A 17,207-nucleotide genomic window follows, 5' to 3' on the forward strand; every position below is an offset into this window, starting at 1 on the left:
GTATAGACTTTCTTGAAAATGTACTTTAATAAAATATATCATTTATTGATATGTATTTTTATTGTTAGTTAAATGCAAGTAAGGTATTTAACAAATATAATTATTATATAATAATTAAGTTAATTTTTTGTGTGTTCCTGTTCTATTTTGCAATTTGATGTCTTTCCATGCACTGCTCTATAAACAGGAGCAATATAGAGTACTTCTTATTGTTTTTCACAGGTTATATTGCCAGACGACATCTGACATGACTTCTGTGCTGAATGCACTGTCTGCAAATGCAACATTTATTCGCCCTTCCACTTTTTATATAAATGGGTTTTACAATATTCCACACACGAAGTACTACTATGCCTTTCTCTGCATTGCCTATGCTGTGACAGTTTTAGGGAATTCTTTTATAATGTGCACCATCTATCTAGCACGTAGCCTCCATACTGCAAAGTACATTACTGTGTTTAACTTGGCTCTTTCTGATTTGGGTGGCAGCTCTGCTCTTATTCCAAAACTTATTGATACTTTTCTGTTTGAGAATCAGGTCATATCATATGAAGCCTGTCTGGCAAACATGTTTTTTGTCTTATTCTTTATGACCGTGCAGTCTCTTACTCTGCTTGTTATGGCCTATGACAGAGTAGTTGCTATATGTTTTCCTTTAAGGTATAATGTCATTGTCACCAAAGAAGCAATGACTTTAATCATTGTCATTACCTGGATTTTCTCTATAAGTATTATTGCACTCCTTGTAGCTCTGATTACCAGACTGTCCTTCTGTAGATCTGTAATTATCAACAGCTATTTCTGTGATCATGGGCCTATCTTGATTTTAGCTTGTAATGATAAATTTATAAATCGTGTCATGGCCATAGGCTGTTTTGTTGTGCTGGATTGTGTTCCATTTCTGTTAATAATTGTCTCTTATATTTGTATTGGCATTGCCTTGATGAATATCTCGCATGGTTTGGAGCGGAGAAAAGCTATGAAGACCTGTACTTCCCACCTTATTTTAGTGGCTTTATTTTATCTCCCGTTTATAGGCACCAATATAACATCTCTTACATCATCTATAAATGCAAATGATAGGATACTAAATTCTACACTGACACAGATTATTCCCCCCATGTTAAACCCCATTATATATACGTTAAAGACAGAGGAGGTCATGCAGGCGGTTAAAGTGCTCTACAAACGGGCCAAAGCGGTAGTGATATGTGACATTCCCAATGGACAGGTATTTCAACCATGGGTAGGAGTTGACAGTAAAAAAAAAACTTTTTGTTGAAAAATTCTTTCATTCAATTGTAACCAAAAATAACATGCTTCATAAAATGTTTATTTTACTTATAACACCAAAGTTGTCATGTAGTTTCATGTAATGGTTCATGTTGTAAAAAAAAAAAACCAGAAAAGAAATGGTAAAAACACATCTTTATTATAAGGTACGCTTGTATCCCAAATTCAATGAAAAGGTTAGCATGTATAAATTCACCTTGTCTTTTTAATACTTCATTCATTATTATTATTATAATTCATGAAAAAACTGTGCAGGTACAAATGAAAATTCTAATATATTGTAAATTGTTATTTTTGATGACTATCTCATTATTTGAGCTTTTAAAGAGACCTGCCTAATGCATTACAAATGTGAAGAATAAATGTCTTAACAACTTAACAAAATATAGCTTTCTCTTATTTGATCTTTTTCTTTTCATTTTTGTTTAGTTACTTACTCCATGAAACTATCTCTAACCCGTTCTAAATCTAATCTAATCTGTATCTAAACTAGATTTTTTCGCAATTTGTTTGAATTCCTGTGATTTTGGAGGTATATTAATCCTGGACTACTTGTCAACTGTACATTTTTAAATTTCTTTTCGTACAAATCATCATTCCTATCAGACCACCACATTCTGTAAATACACTAGTTGGCAACAGTCGCATTTCTAGCAGTCAATACAATGCAATACTTCAAGAATGTTATGGTTAATGGTTTATTTGGTGCTGGAGCCTCTTAATCATTTAAAATGTCCCTTTTGCTAATACATAAAAGAGGCAATATTATGATTTGATTAAAAAGATCTGACTAAACTTTTTTTGACAAAAGAAATTTGAGATAAATTGTTATTTATATAAATGTTTTTTCCTTACTGATATTTTGCCTAAACTACTAGTAATTCAAATAAAATGCACCATGTGATGGCTTATATATATATATATATATATATATATATATATATATATGTGTTCACACACACATATATACATATATATATATATATATATATATATATATATATATATATATATATATATATATATATATATATATATATATATATATATATATATATATATGTGTGTGTGTGTGTGTGATATAAATACTGAAATGCCATATTTATATTTTTAGGTTGGATATGGAACCATTGTACCTAACATCAGATTTATTGGCCCTAGATTCATCTTAGAGTGAACAGTTTACAAGGATATTCTCCATTTAAGTAATAGGATTGAATAGAATAATGTACTCTGACTAATTCAGACTAATTTTTATTGATGATCTAATGATCTAATCATGATGGTAGGAACAGAATTAATTCAAATATCTGAATTCTGAAAGGAGAAATCCTCTAAAACAAGAACTGAAAGAATCTGTGGTAAAAGCCTGGAAACATCACAAAAGCATCACACAAGAAGAATGCAACAGTTTGGTTATGTCAGTGGGTCACCGGCTTGATGCAGTGATTGCAAGCTGGGGATATGGGACTAAATATTGTATGTTATTTACTTAAATGGACTATTCCAATAGTTTTACTCAGCTAAACATTGTGTGGTCTGCCACCAATGGTGCCATGTTCTAAGTTTTACATTACATTTACATTTATAGCATTTGGCAGATGCCCTTAACCAGAGCAACTTACAGAAGTGCTTTGAAGTTTCTATCAACAAATTCATCCTGATACTAGTTTACTAGGTCACAGACTAATGAAATTGCATCCTCTATCGATCATGAATGGGCCTAAGTACTAGGGTGAGCGTTTTTTGGCTTGTGTCTTAAGCAGCAAGCTTGTGAAGTGACACAAAATCAGCAGGGGTTGAAGTAGGTCAGCAGGTGGGCAGTGTAGGACCTTATTATGGGCACACACAGAGCAGGCAGCGATGAAGGCTCGGATGCTGGCGTCCATCGTAGGCCACCAGAAGTGCTGTTTCAATGAGCCTAGGGAGTGAATGGAGCCAGGGTGACATGCAAACCAGGAACAGTGGATCCACTGGAGGACCTGGGAACATGTGGCGTCTGGGACAAACAGGTAACCAGGTGACCCATTACCTGGGTCGGGTTGGTTGTGTGGTCTCCCACATGACTTCCCCCACCACGCTGGCTGGAGGGATGGTGGTGTCGGGGTCTGGGGTTTCTGGCAAGAGAGGGCATCTGGCTTAGTATTCTTAGAACCGAGGCAGTAGAGGATAGTATAACTGAACATTCAAAATTGAACGTGCCTGACAGGAGTTGAGGCGCTTGGCATTCTGGATGTAGGCCAAGTTCTTATGGTCGGTCTAGACAATAAAGGGTTGCTCAGCCCCCTTGAGCCAGTGTCTCCACACCTCTAAGGCCAACTTAATGGCTGACAACTCATTATTCCCCACTTCATAGTTGCATTCTGCCGGGAAGAGGCAGCAAGAGAAGAAGGTACAGGGGTGGATTTTCGGGTCAGGGCTGGATCACAGGGAGAGCACTGCACCCACTCCCAAGTCAGAGGCATCCACCTCTACGATTAATTGTTCGGTGGGATCTGGTTGGATCAGTATGGTGGCTGAGCTGAATTGCTCCTTAAGTCTGGTGAAAGTGGCTTTGGCATCAGGAGTCCACACAAAGGGAGTAGAGGTGGAGAAAAACCTGGTCAGTGGTGCTGCAACTTGGCTGTAGTCTCATATGAACCGGCGTTACAAGTTCATAAACCCGAGAAGCCATTGAAATTTCTTCTGGGTGGTAGGTCTGGGCCACTCAATGACCACCTGGATATTCTCGGGGTCTGCCCTCACCCAGCCGCTCACAATGATGAACCCCAGGTACCTAATGGGGAATTCACATTTCTTCACTTTGGCAATAAGGCGGTTCTCCAGCAGTCTCTGCAGGACCTGATGGATGTAATGGACATGCTCAGCAGGGGTTTGGGAGAAGATAAATTTTTTGTCCAGGTATACAAAGACAAAACAGTTCAGGAAATCCCGGAGAATGTCATTGATCAGGGCTTGGAACACTGCCTGGGTGTTGGTGAGGCCGAATGGCATAACCAGGTATTCGAAGTGGCCCAGGGGGGTATTGAACACTGTCTTCCACTCGTCCCCCTCTCTGATCCAGATGAGGTGGGATGCATTCTGCAGGTCTAACTTAGTGAAGATTGTGGCCCCATGCAGTGGTTAGAAGGTGGAGTTGAGGAGTGGCAGGGGGTACTTATTTTTGACTGTGATGTTGTTGAGACCCTGATAGTCAATCCAAGAGTGAAGGGCCTTGTCCTTTTTGTCCACAAAGAAGAAGCCAGCAACTAGGGGTGAGGAGGAGGGGGGAGTAGGGGGGGACAGATGATGCCAGCCTCAAGGGACTCCGAGATGTATTTTTCCATGGCCTCCCTCTCAAAACGGGACAGATTATACAGTTGGCCAGAAGGTAGGGTGGCCCCAGGAAGAAGGTCAATAGAGCAATCATAAGGGCGATGAGGTGGTAGCACGAGGGCCCGGGCCTTGCTAAAAACCTCTGCCAGGTCATGATACTTGGGGGTCATGGATGAGAGGTCTGGAAGCCTTAGGGGAGGAGGTGCACCAGTGGACACTGTGGGGGAAGGGCAGATTTCAGACAAGAGGAGTGGCAGAGGGGAGTCCAGGTGACGACTCTCCCGGCTAACCAGTCTGGGGGTTGTGTTTAGTTAGCCAGGAGTGGCGCAAAACCAGGGGAGTGCTAGGGGAGGAGATGATCTTGAACAGGATGAGTTCTTGGTGGTTACCTGAAAGAACCGGGTGCAAAGGAACAGTATGGTGGGTGACCTTGGCCAAGAATCTCACATCCAGTATGTTAACCATCGGGGGGGGATCCAGAAGTTCCACGGGGAGGCCAGACTAGGATGCTAACACCTGATCCAGGAAGCTGTCCTCAGCACCAGAGTCAATCAAGGCAAGTAGGGGCATGGAGATGAGGTGGTGGTGCAGGGTAGCAGGAAAATGGAGCTGGAATGGGGAGATCTGAGGTGAGTGGCTCACCAGCAACTCTGTTTCTACTGGCAAGCTCCTACATTTGAGCAAAGGGGAAAGGTGTCGATGAAGTGACCTGATTGGCCACAGTAGATACATGCTCCCACCTAGAACTGGAGGTCATGCTCATCCGGAGTGAGCCGGGCCTGACCTACCTGCATGGGTTCTTCTGCTGGCAAGGGGGAACTGGGCTGAAGCTCCTCAGCCAGGTTGCTGGACAAACCGGACCTCTCTCAGCACCTTTCTCACAGATGGTTATCCAGCCAAATGGTGAGGGAAATCAGTGCATCTAGAGAGTCTGCTTCATCTTTTGTGGTCAGCTCATGCTTCAACTGCTCACTGAGCCTGATCAGGAACACTCCCTGGAGTGCCTCCTCGCTCCAGCCAGACTCTGTGGCCAGGACACGGAACTCCACTGAATACTCTGCTACTGTGCTTGGCGGCCTCATGCCCTCTGGAGCTCATCGGTGAAGGAAGATATGGAGTATGACAGTGCGGGCTGCCGACCCCAAACAGCAGTGGCCCAGGCTAGGGCATCCCCCGTTTGAAGCCCAATCTGGTGTGAAATGGCTTAGTGACTCTCGGTGAGGGCGTGAAGTTGTTGCTCATGCTGGCCCAGGAGTGCACCCTGATGGGATAGCGATGATGGCGAAGGGGCTGGTTCTGCTGGGTCCATGGTGGTCAGATTGTTCTGTCACAAGCAGCGAGACTGGGAGAACCAAAGGCAGAACACAAACACGATGGTTAAAGGTTCACGGAATTCATTGCTGTGCAGTGGAGGCTGGAGTGTGTAGAGTGAAATACATAACCTGCACTCTCAGAGCATTATGTTATTTATGTTTTGTCTATTATATAATGACTGATTTATTAAGCTCTTCATACCTGACATATCTTGTGATCTATGACTTAATTTAACAGTCTATAACCATTCACCCTTGGAGTGTACAGCAAGTGAAATATACAACTGTTTGTCTTTCTTACTAAAATTATTTTTTTTATATTATGATCAGAGAAATTATCTTATGCACCCTAGATGTTTCATTATTCCAAGTTAGCTTGGATTTCACATCACGAACAGATGAAAAAATGATAGATTGATTAAAATATGACAATGTATTTCTGTGTATTCTTGGGGGAATGGGGAAAGGCAATTATGACTATTAGGACTGTCTCTAAACGCATACAATATGCCCTTTAATTTATTCTCTGAAGATACCCAGAAGACCCACATGACAAGAAATGGATTCCTGAGAGAATACAATTTCAGTAAACAGCAAAACTGGCAACAGTCGCATATTGTAACTCTGTGTACTCTTGAAACCTCAGTGGAAAATGATTTGTAATCAGTGTGTAATAATTGCGATTTAAAACAAAATTTGTATTATCAAATGTCAAATGACAAAAGAAACAATGAGTCATTGCAACAAAAATTTTTCAATATGTCCTTTATTTGGATTTGTGCAAATTGTTTTTTTACCCCCACTGTTTTTATGACAGGCAGATGGTAGAGGGGTTGACACAAACTCTGACATGATTCTGTCCCCCTCGATGTTTTGCACTTTGCACATTCCCTGTCTCTCACAATTAAGCTGCATGGGACCCATTCAGTTAAGCACTTCTGGAAACAAATCACTAAGGAACTATCTTGTTTTCTAAATCCCACCATCCCACTCACCCCTTCACTCTGCTTGTATGGAGATATAGCTGTGATCATCAAATAGGAAAACGCAATAGTTCTTACAGCGCTAACCAATGGCAAGAAAACCATACTACACCTGGAAATCAAAGAATAACATTAATATCACACATTGGGAAAACCTAATAATCGACTTTATAACAATAGAAAAACTCTCCGCCCAATCACAAATAAAACTAACAAATTTAACTCTATTTGGACACCACTCATCACCTACCAGGGAATCACTTCGCAATAGCCAACAGTACAGTCCCATATAATCAAAGCCATACCACACACACCACACTCAGCCAACATTCCAGTTAGTACTCTTTGCACATAGCTCCCATATCCTTCCTCCACCCTCCTTCCTGATGTCCATGTTGCATCTACTGTCTTGTCTATTGTTTTGTCTCATCTACTGTGCTGTCTGTTACATCCTACACTCATACTAACCTTTAACTATGAAGTACAACGCATCAACAAATATGAATTAAGTATAGTAAAAATAAATAAAGCTTCAGTGGTCACCCAAATAAAATTACAAAAACATTTAAGGCCTTCCTCACCACCACATCACTGAGTCTTTGTTACAGTCGATACCTAGCTTTTGTATTTGGCCTAGTCTATGTTGTTTGCGGTTCACCTGACCATTGCCTTTTCCGGTTCATGATTTTTGCTCAACATATTAGATTTGTTTCAGACTTTTACAGACCTTCCTGCTATCTGACATTATTTATCTCAGTTTAATTTTTCAGATCAAAAATCTGCAATTTTAACAGGGGCATGTAGACTTTTTATATCCAGTGACACCTGTCCATCACACACATATACTGTACAGCAGGGGTGTAGGAGCGATTTTGAACCTAGGGGGATGCTGAAATGCTCGGGGGGGGGGGGGGGGGGATGATGGGGGGGGGGGGGTGCTGTTCATCCTCCTTTGGTCTCCTATTCTTAAAATATTGTAGGATACTCATCACCGTGTAAACACTGTAACTAACGTTAGCATTACATCATTCATGGACACATAGCAATGGCACATACACACAACACACAATCAGCAATTTCATGGGTTGAAGGAGCTACTATATCCTAATTCAAATTCAAAGTGGCAAATCTTTTATCTATATGTTAGCGTGCTCAAGTGCTCCTGAATGCTGTGTTGTAACCACCCTCACCTAAGGACGTGAGTTTTTTTCATGGATGGTCACAGAATACTCAAGTCATCTCCAAATGAATCCATTCCGCTTTCATTGTGTAAGAGTAGCCACCTCTTTAAAAATCCATAGCAGGTTTTGTTTGTTACCTTGCAGTGACAGACACTTTGCTCTATTCAAGCTTGGCAACAGGCAAATGGTTGAGCGAGCCCTAGCTACTGGAGTCTGACCCCTGTGCTTATTATAGCGAAAGTTAATGTTTTTAATGAAATAATGTTTCTAAAAGTTGCAGAATTGATTCATTTGGAGACTGTCCAACACAAAAATCCTCATAGACAGGCAGGCAATGCAAGATAAAATTAGAGTATATGCTTAAAAGTTTGAATGGTGCCATGCAGTAATGTTTCCATGCCCTGCTCTGGTTTCATGTTTCATGCCTCATTTCAAGTGAAAGGATAAATGTTTAAGTACGTTAAATGTGGTAGTGTTTCCATGCCCCGTTTAAGTTTCATGTTTCTTGCTTCAGTTCTAGTTTTATGTTCAGACCTTGTTTTCCACCTCCTTGTACATTGACTTTAGTGGATAATAAAGACTTTACTCCTGCACTTAATTCCTGTCCCAGTCTTGATTTGTAACAATTATTAAATGAGCATATTACAGTTATTCAGTTTATTGTTAAATAAGCATGATTTTTTATCCCAATCACATGATTACATCAACCATTTTCAATTTGTTTGGAGGTGTGGTCAAAGATCTGACATTACCACATAAAAAGTGTAAATGTGACTGATTTCTACAGGTATTCATTTGCTGTCTTAACTGGACCAGGTCTAAGCTTAAAAAGTATAGACTTTCTTACAAATGTACTTGAATAAAATATATCATTTATTGATATGTATTTTTCTTGTTAGTTAAATGCAAGTAAGATATTTAACAAATATAATTATTATTTGATAAAGTTTGTTTTTTGTATGTTCCTTGCCAGGTTATATTACCAGATGACATCTGACATGACCTCTGTGCCACCTGCAACCTCTGAAAATGCAACATTTATTCGCCCTTCCACTTTTTATATAAATGGCTTTTATGATATTCCACACACAAAGTACTTCTATGCCTTTCTCTGCATTGTCTATGCTGTCACAGTTTTAGGGAATTCTTTTATAATGTGCACCATCTATCTAGCACGTAGCCTCCATACAGCAAAGTACATTGTTGTGTTTAACTTGGCTCTTTCTGATTTGGGTGGCAGCTCTGCTCTTATTCCAAAGCTTATTGATACTTTTCTGTTTGAGAATCAGGTCATATCATATGAAGCCTGTCTGGCAAACATGTTTTTTGTCTTATTCTTTATGACCATGCAGTCTCTTACTCTGCTTGTTATGGCGTATGACAGAGTAGTTGCTATATGTTTTCCTTTAAGGTATAATGTCATTGTCACCAAAGCAGCAATGACTTTAATCATTGTTATTACCTGGATTTTCTCTATAACTATCATTGCACTCCTTGTAGCTCTGATTACTAGACTGTCCTTCTGTAGATCTGTAATTATCAACAGCTATTTCTGTGCTCATGGGCCTATCTATATTTTAGCTTGTAATGATTATTTTATAAATCGTGTCATGGCTACAGTCTGTATTGTTGTGCTGGATTGTGTTCCATTTCTGTTAATAATTGTCTCATATATTTGTATTGGCATTGCCTTGATGAATATCTCACATGGTTTGGAGCGGAAGAAAGCTATGAAAACCTGTACTTCCCACCTTATTTTAGTGGCTTTATTTTATCTCCCGTTTTTAGGCACCAGTATAACATCTCTTACATCATCTATAAATACCAATGACAGGATAATAAATTCTGCACTGACACAGATTATTCCCCCCATGTTAAACCCCATTATATACACTTTAAAGACAGAGGAGGTCATGCAAGCCTCTAAAGTGCTCTACAAACGAGTCAAAGTGTTAGTGATACGTGGCATGCCCAGTGGACAAGTAATTCACCCAAGGGTAGGAGTTGGGAGTAAAAAGTAATTTCATTCAACTATAATGACATATGTTTCATAAAATATTTAGTTTACTTAAAGCACTGAAATTGTCTTGTACAAATGAAAATTCTAATATGTTGTGAATTATCTTTGATGACTTATTTCTATTCATTAGCAGATATCACAATGTTTAGTTTGGCCTTAAAGCAGCACCCAATGTGTGGGCTCGGAAAAAAAAAGGTGTTGGTGCAGCTCATTATTTGAGCCTTTAAAGAGACCTGTCTAATGCATTACAGATGTGAAGAATAAATGTCTTAACAATGATGTGTTTAAAAAACATATTGCTTTTTCTTGATTTAGATTTTTTTTTTTGTATTTGTTTAGATACTTATTCCATTCAACTAGCTCTATTGGAAATGTTCACAGTTTGTTTGAATTCCTGCGATTTTTAAGGTATATTAATAATGGACTACTCGCCAACTGTTCATTTAAAAATGTATTTTGGTACAAATTTTCCACTCATATCAGACGACCACATTTTGTAAACACATTAGTTAGCAACAGTCCCCTTTCTACCAGTCAGTACAATACAGTAGTTCAAGAATATTATAATGGTGTATTGTCTGCTTGAGCCTCTATATCATTTAAAATGCCCCTTTTTCTAATAGATGTAAGAGGCAATATTATAATTTTATAAAAGAATTTTGACAAAACTATTTTTGAAAAAATCATTTGAGATACATTTTTATTTATACACAAAGATGGTCTCTTCTTGCCGATATTTTGCTGAGATTTTCCATTTCATAAACTACTAGTAATCCAAATACAATACACCCATCTGTTATGGGTTGCATGACAATTAATTTTAACTGGTTGATCAGTAGTTAAAAAAGGTTGTTATGAAGTCAGCCAGCAGAAGCTGTTTCAGGGTATCACTGTTGTATGCTAATTTTACTATTTATTTGCAGTTAAATGTGGATAAATGACAGCAAAGAAAACATCAGTCCACAGTTCAATTAACAGCCATACACAGACTTTGAAACACTGTACATTTCCAGTTTCAGTGCTTCTTTAGGCTATAGTTAAAGTATAGACAAAAAATAAACTTAGTCAAGAAAAAAATGTCAACATTGAATGTGTAAAATAATACAACAGTTGACAATTAACTGCGGAACATTAACTTAAGTTATGAATCAAGACTGTTCTTGTGACATGTTCAGGAGCAGGTGGTCAGATATAAAGCTGTTGGGGCAAAAACTGAGGCATTCAGCATCTGGGGCATCTGGTTTAAATGGAGATTTATTCACTTGTTCATTTAATTCACCAATTAATTAGCAATTGCTTTATCCTGGTCAGTGTGATTACTTATTATGTTTATATTATTATGTTTGAAAATTCTCATTTCATTTTAAATTATTGTGAATGCATGTGAAAAATAACTAAAACTAAAAAATAAAAGAAATGAAATGCAGCACTAAGCAGGAATATGATGGTCACACAACTGAACCATAAAATCTTGATCTATTCTGAAATATGTATAGACTAATAAAGTGCATTTACTGTAACTTGCTTTATATAACATCTGCTTGAATCTCTTTACCATCTACCTTGACTAGTCAACAGCTCCCCACAGCAGCAACTACTGAATACACTAGTCAACTAATCTCATTAATTCCAAACAGGCAGGAGCCACACTTGATTCCACCTGTTTAATTAGTTGATCTTGACCCACCATGCCCTTTCCAGATAAGATTGGACATCCATGATAGTTTGGCTGAATTAAAAAAAAAAGAAAAAAGTCTTATCTACACAGTACAGTTGAAGACTAAAGTGGTCATACACCTAGGTTAAAGATATTCAAAATGTTCAAATCTCTTTTATTCAACTCATTTCATGTAATTCCATACTGTACATTTCTTTTGGCAAGTCATTTAGTTAATCTACTTTCTTCACATCAGAGGTAATTTTAAAACCACCAATTAGAGACAGATTTATTTTATCTTTAATTTGCTAAATTTGAATTACACTTGGTCAATTATTACATACAGTATCTCACAAAAGTGAGTACACCCCTCACATTTTTGTAAATATTTGATTATAACTTTTAATGTGACAACACTGAAGAAATGACACTTTGCTGCAATGTAAAGTAGTGAGTGTACAGCTTGTGTAACAGTGTAAATATGCTGTCCCCTCAAAATAACTCAACACACAACCATTAATGTCGAAACCACTGGCAACAAAAGTGAGTACACCCCTAAGCAAAAATGTCAAATATTTCAAATATCAAATATTTACAAAAATGTGAGGGGTGTACTCACTTTTGTGAGATACTGTATATACATATATACATACATATATACATATTTCTTTCTTCTTCTTTTTTTAGTACTTTTTAACTACTTCCAATTTTAGCAAATTTATATATTTTCCACTAAACCTAATTGTAGGTAATTAATTATTATGTTAGTCACAGCTTTTAGAGGAAGAAATTTGAATGACTTGGAGTACAGTCATTATATCTCTTAATATGAGTCGGAAGTTATTATTTGACAGCGTCTTCTTATTTGGATTTTCTGTTCCAAATTAAAAGATCCAGTAGTTTCCTTCTTGAGCCTGTAGATTGCACCTTGAACGACTCTAATATCACTTAATGTCACTTGTAGCAAGTCGCAACAGTGGCAGGCAGAACAACAGGTTACGGTACGTGTTGTGGATAAAAATTAGTATGAGTAATATGTAATTTTATTGAAGATCTGATAGGGAGTGTTCAGATCCAAATTCCTCCGATGAAGGAAAGAGGGAAAGATGACGGGCACCTAGATACAAAGAAGCAGAAGCGGTATTAGGCGGATACTGATGAATTGGATTCACATTTTAAGATTAACACACTATGATTTATTAGTCACAGAGAAAGAGAAACGCACACACATAAGCTAACACACACACTCTTACACAGTCAAGGACGGGCGTGCAGACATAACATAAACACACACATAACATTATAACTTTATAAGAATAATAAAAAGGAGTAGTAGGATATGTAGGATATTAGAAGGATAATATAATGATATTATATTGCTTATATTGATATAAGCAGTATAACCATATATAAAATAGAGATATAGAGCAAATATGAAAGGAAATTATAAACCAGAAATACAGAAAAATGTAAAAGAAACTTACTCATAATTCAGATGGTGAAGATTCTTGTCTCGCGAGGAAGGGTCAGGCTTGGTGTAGACGAGGGCCTTAATTTTAATAACCTTAATAACCATGAAGAGCCATGTATAAGGGTAGCTCAGTCAAGTTTTTTTTAATCCTACTGATATTGATATTATAGTCTTTCTAAAATATATTGGTTATTTACTGTGTAAATACAGTATAAATAATGGAGCTTGAGCTCCAGGTGTCAGATCACTTCTGGGAATTCTCATTGGTGTGGATCTCGTGAGGTGGGAATAAAATCTGGACCCTTGCTTCTTCTCACTCATGGCTGGTGTCTTTTGTCTATCTCCAACTGGGTTTACAGATTGTGAGTATTCGCTTCTATGTTAAATTTTAAGTGTTTTTAGGTAATAGGCTAAATTTGGGCCAGCATCCGTAACCCTGGTTCTGTGATACATCGAGTGGAGAGATCCACCCGTGTGAAGGGCATCCATACCTGACCTCTGCAGAAGCATCCATTTACACCAAGTCTGGCTTTGACAGACAGGAGCATGTGTCCAGTGCCAGGTAAGGGCATGCCCCTTAACTAAGTGCATAAAAGTCCTCCTCTTCCTCAGTGAGCAAATTCGTGTCTCATACGGCAAGCAGGGCAAGCTTGGTGGATCTCTCCACTCAAGCTTTCAGAGAACCAGGGTTACATACAGTAATATTTGTGATACAATAACTCCATCTAATGGACAGCTTGGGGGCAACATGTGGGGGTGCTGGGAGATGTTGTCTCTCGGAAACAAATTCATTTGATTCGATTGATTTTTGTGTGTGTGTGTGTGTGTGTGTTTTGGGGAACACTGGGGCTGAGCACTGGGGCCTTTCTTAAATGTGTGAGAGCTGTGGGGGGGGGGGGGGGGGGGGGGACACCTGTGTGGTGACACTGCTTATGCACGTCTCACTGAATGCTCCTTTGATGCAGGGATGCCCTCCAACATGAACTGGGAGGGGGAAAATACACTGGGTAACACGCAGAATGGTGAAGTCACTAAGAACACTGGGTGAGCACCCACTGGTGGTGGGGGCTGACCCCACTGACCGAAAGCCTCCTTGTCTTGGACAGGTGGGCTAGGACTGGAGTAGGACTGGCAAAACTGGAGTTTGGAGGGCTGGCCACCCCTAAACATGGACTCAAAACCCCCTAGGGCTGTGCATCAGGCCGGCTGCTTCCTTTTGGAGTCAGAGGGAGCAGGGCTAAAGATTTTTTTGATTGCAGCTGTGGCGAAGGACATTCTCCCCCAAGGTTTGGCAGAAGGGGGAGTAGCCTGCTAAGTTTGTGGCTTGCTGTGAGGCTTTGGTCTGCTCGAGTTCTGGAAATGGCATCCCACAGGGGGATTAGGTGGCCACACAAGGGGGGCCTGGTGCGGTGCATATTTCCTTCGTAGGCACAGCTTCAGGGCCTCATTCTCCTTTTTGTCATCGCAGAGTTGCTGCATCAAAGCAATGGCAGGACCAAAAAGGCTGGGCTCCACCAACACTCCTACAATGTGCCGCTTCTTGCTATCTGGGAGATCCGACAGTTTAAGGCAAAGCATGCGCTACCAACCACTGAGAGGGCCTTGGAATGCCAGCTCATCTGGACAACTTGGCATGCATTATGGACAACAAGGTCATTGATAGTAACAATCTGGTTCCAGAGTGAGGGTGAGGGACAACAATTTCTTCTGTTGCTGCCTCATGTCAACCAGGAGCTCTGCCTGGTAAGCTGATAAAAGGTCTCAGACTTGGCTCTCAGGGCCCTCAATGTCTCCTTACTTCTAAGAGGCCTGATGGATGGATGTGGGAAAAAAAGGTCCATTTTGCTGGGAAGAGGGGGGAATGAGCAGGCCACCTTGGGAGAGGTTAAACCTTGAGGCTTGAGGTCTCCTCAGCAGTGTTTCAAGCAAGCATATGTGCTTGGCATATGCAGGGAGGACTGGGAGGAGCTGTTTTCTTGGGCCAGGAGGTGGACCCAGGAGTGTTCTGTCATAAACATCCCTCTCTTGGTCAGTGGCACTTTGCAGAGCCTGCCATTTGATATTGAGGTGGGCAGCTGCTCGTTCACAAAATTCGAACAGGACAGGGGAAAAAAGGCTTAAGGAGAGGCAGGCAACCTAATCAGTAGTGCGAGCATGGGCGGCTTGCAGCGAGTAACACAGCTAACCTGGCTAGTAAGACAAACACATCTGGTGGAGGCTGATCCGTGGGATATGTCCTCCTGCAGACAAAAAGTGCAAGGCAGTGAACCAGCGAGCTGTGCGCCCAAAATAAGCTAGAGTTTGCAAGAAGTGAATGTCAACTGAGGAAGCAGAATGGATGCAGGTCCTTTATGCACTCAGGTAATGGGTGTGTAAGTAAGTAATTAAGTAAGTAAGTAAGTAAGTAAATTTTATTTATAAAGCACATTAAACACAGCAAAGCTGACCAAAGTGCTGAACACAATAAGGAAAGTAAAATAGAAAACATAATAAAACCAAATAAATAAATAGGCAATAGATAATAGTAAAAATTAGATTAAAGTGCCTGGGAGAAGAGATATGTTTTAAGCCTCTTTTTAAAAGTGGTAATAGAAGGTGCAAGGCGGATGTCCAGTGGCAATTGATTCCATAAACGAGGGGCAGCAACTCTATCCCCCTTTGTTTTTAACTGGGATCGAGGGACATGCAAAAGAAACCTATCAGAAGATCTTAGAAGTCTGTTAAATGAATGTGCTGTAAAAAGATCTTTGAGATAGGAAGGAGCTTGATCATTAAGAGTTTTAAAGAGAAACAACAGAATCTTAAACTGAATCCAAAAATGGACCGGGAGCCAATGGAGTGATGCTAAAATTGGGGTGACACAAACATATTGCTTTGCCCTGGTCAACAGCCTTGCAGCTGCATTCTGAACCATCTGAAGACAAGCAAGCGATGAATGAGGAAGACCCAAATACAATGAATTACAATAATCTAAGTGCGATGTGATAAAAGCATGAATCACCTTCTCCAAATCTTGGAAAAATAAAAATGTTTTAAGTTTAGAAATAATCCGTAGTTGATAAAAACTATTCTTAAGGACCGAATTTATTTGCTTGGTCAAGCATAATTCCAGGATGATACCAAGGTTCCTAACCTGGGAAGAAATTGAGGGGAAATGGTTACGAAGCTCATTTGTGAGACCATCCCTCAGTCTCAGGGGACCAAAAACAATAATTTTCAGTTTTGTCTTCATTAAGTTGGAGGAAATTATTTGTTAACCACTTTTTAATGTCGTCCAGACAGTTCAACAATGGCTGAATGGAGTCACCAGCTTTTTAAGTTTAAAAGAAGTGGGCCCAGAACAGAGCCTTGAGGTACACCACTAATAATAGGAGCGGAAGATGAGTAAAAATTACCCAACGCTACAGAAATGGATCTGTCTTTAAGATATGAGCTGAACCATTGTAGGGCGGTACCCTTGATACCAAACAGATGCTCTAAGCCGCAAAGGAGCATGTTATAGTCTACATTATCAAAGGCAACTGTAAGATCTAGTAGTGTCAACACAATATTTTTTCCAGCATCCACTGCCAGTAAAATGTCATTTGACACTTTTAACAAAGCAGACTCCAGCATAAGCTGTGATGATAAGACTGTGAAGGTTCCAATAACTTAGCTGAATTTAAAAACAGGATCAATTGTGACTGCACAACGTTCTCTAACAGCTTTGACAGAAACGATAGCTTAGAGTCAGGCCGATAATTATTAAAGCAACCTTCATCCAAACGCTGTTTCTTAAGCAAAGGTTGAACAATAGCATGCTTAAAACAGTTTGGGACAACCCCAACACCTGGATATCAACACCTGGATATTGGGGCCAACTTCAGAAAAAGTTGCTTTTAGAATCTCAGAGGGAACAACATCGAGTGAAGTGGACGTTACTTTCATCTGGTTAACCAGATCACACAGTTCCTTTAGAGAAACATGTTGAAACT

General features: G+C 39.5%; 2 protein-coding genes across 2 annotated transcripts; both read left to right on the forward strand.

Moving 5' to 3' along the window:
• The first annotated feature begins 247 nt into the window (after nucleotides 1–247).
• LOC100305028 (olfactory receptor 1) lies at nucleotides 248–1,282 on the forward strand. Its single transcript, NM_001200267.1, is given in 1 exon segment — nucleotides 248–1,282. A coding segment is annotated over 1 exon segment (1,035 nt).
• Nucleotides 1,283–9,071: 7,789 nt separating this feature from the next.
• On the forward strand, nucleotides 9,072–10,106 carry LOC108279625 (olfactory receptor 1-like). The gene has a single exon (XM_017493939.3). It carries the CDS (start codon nucleotides 9,072–9,074, stop codon nucleotides 10,104–10,106), a length of 1,035 nt encoding a protein of 344 aa, XP_017349428.3.
• Nucleotides 10,107–17,207: the final 7,101 nt, after the last annotated feature.

This window comes from Ictalurus punctatus, chromosome 19 (assembly GCF_001660625.3).
Source record: "Ictalurus punctatus breed USDA103 chromosome 19, Coco_2.0, whole genome shotgun sequence".
Lineage (NCBI taxonomy): Eukaryota > Metazoa > Chordata > Actinopteri > Siluriformes > Ictaluridae > Ictalurus > Ictalurus punctatus.

What these genes read in the sequence shown, in the direction of transcription:
- LOC108279625 (XM_017493939.3), top strand. Translation starts at nt 9,072, where the DNA reads ATGACATCTGACATGACCTCTGTGCCACCTGCAACCTCTGAAAATGCA.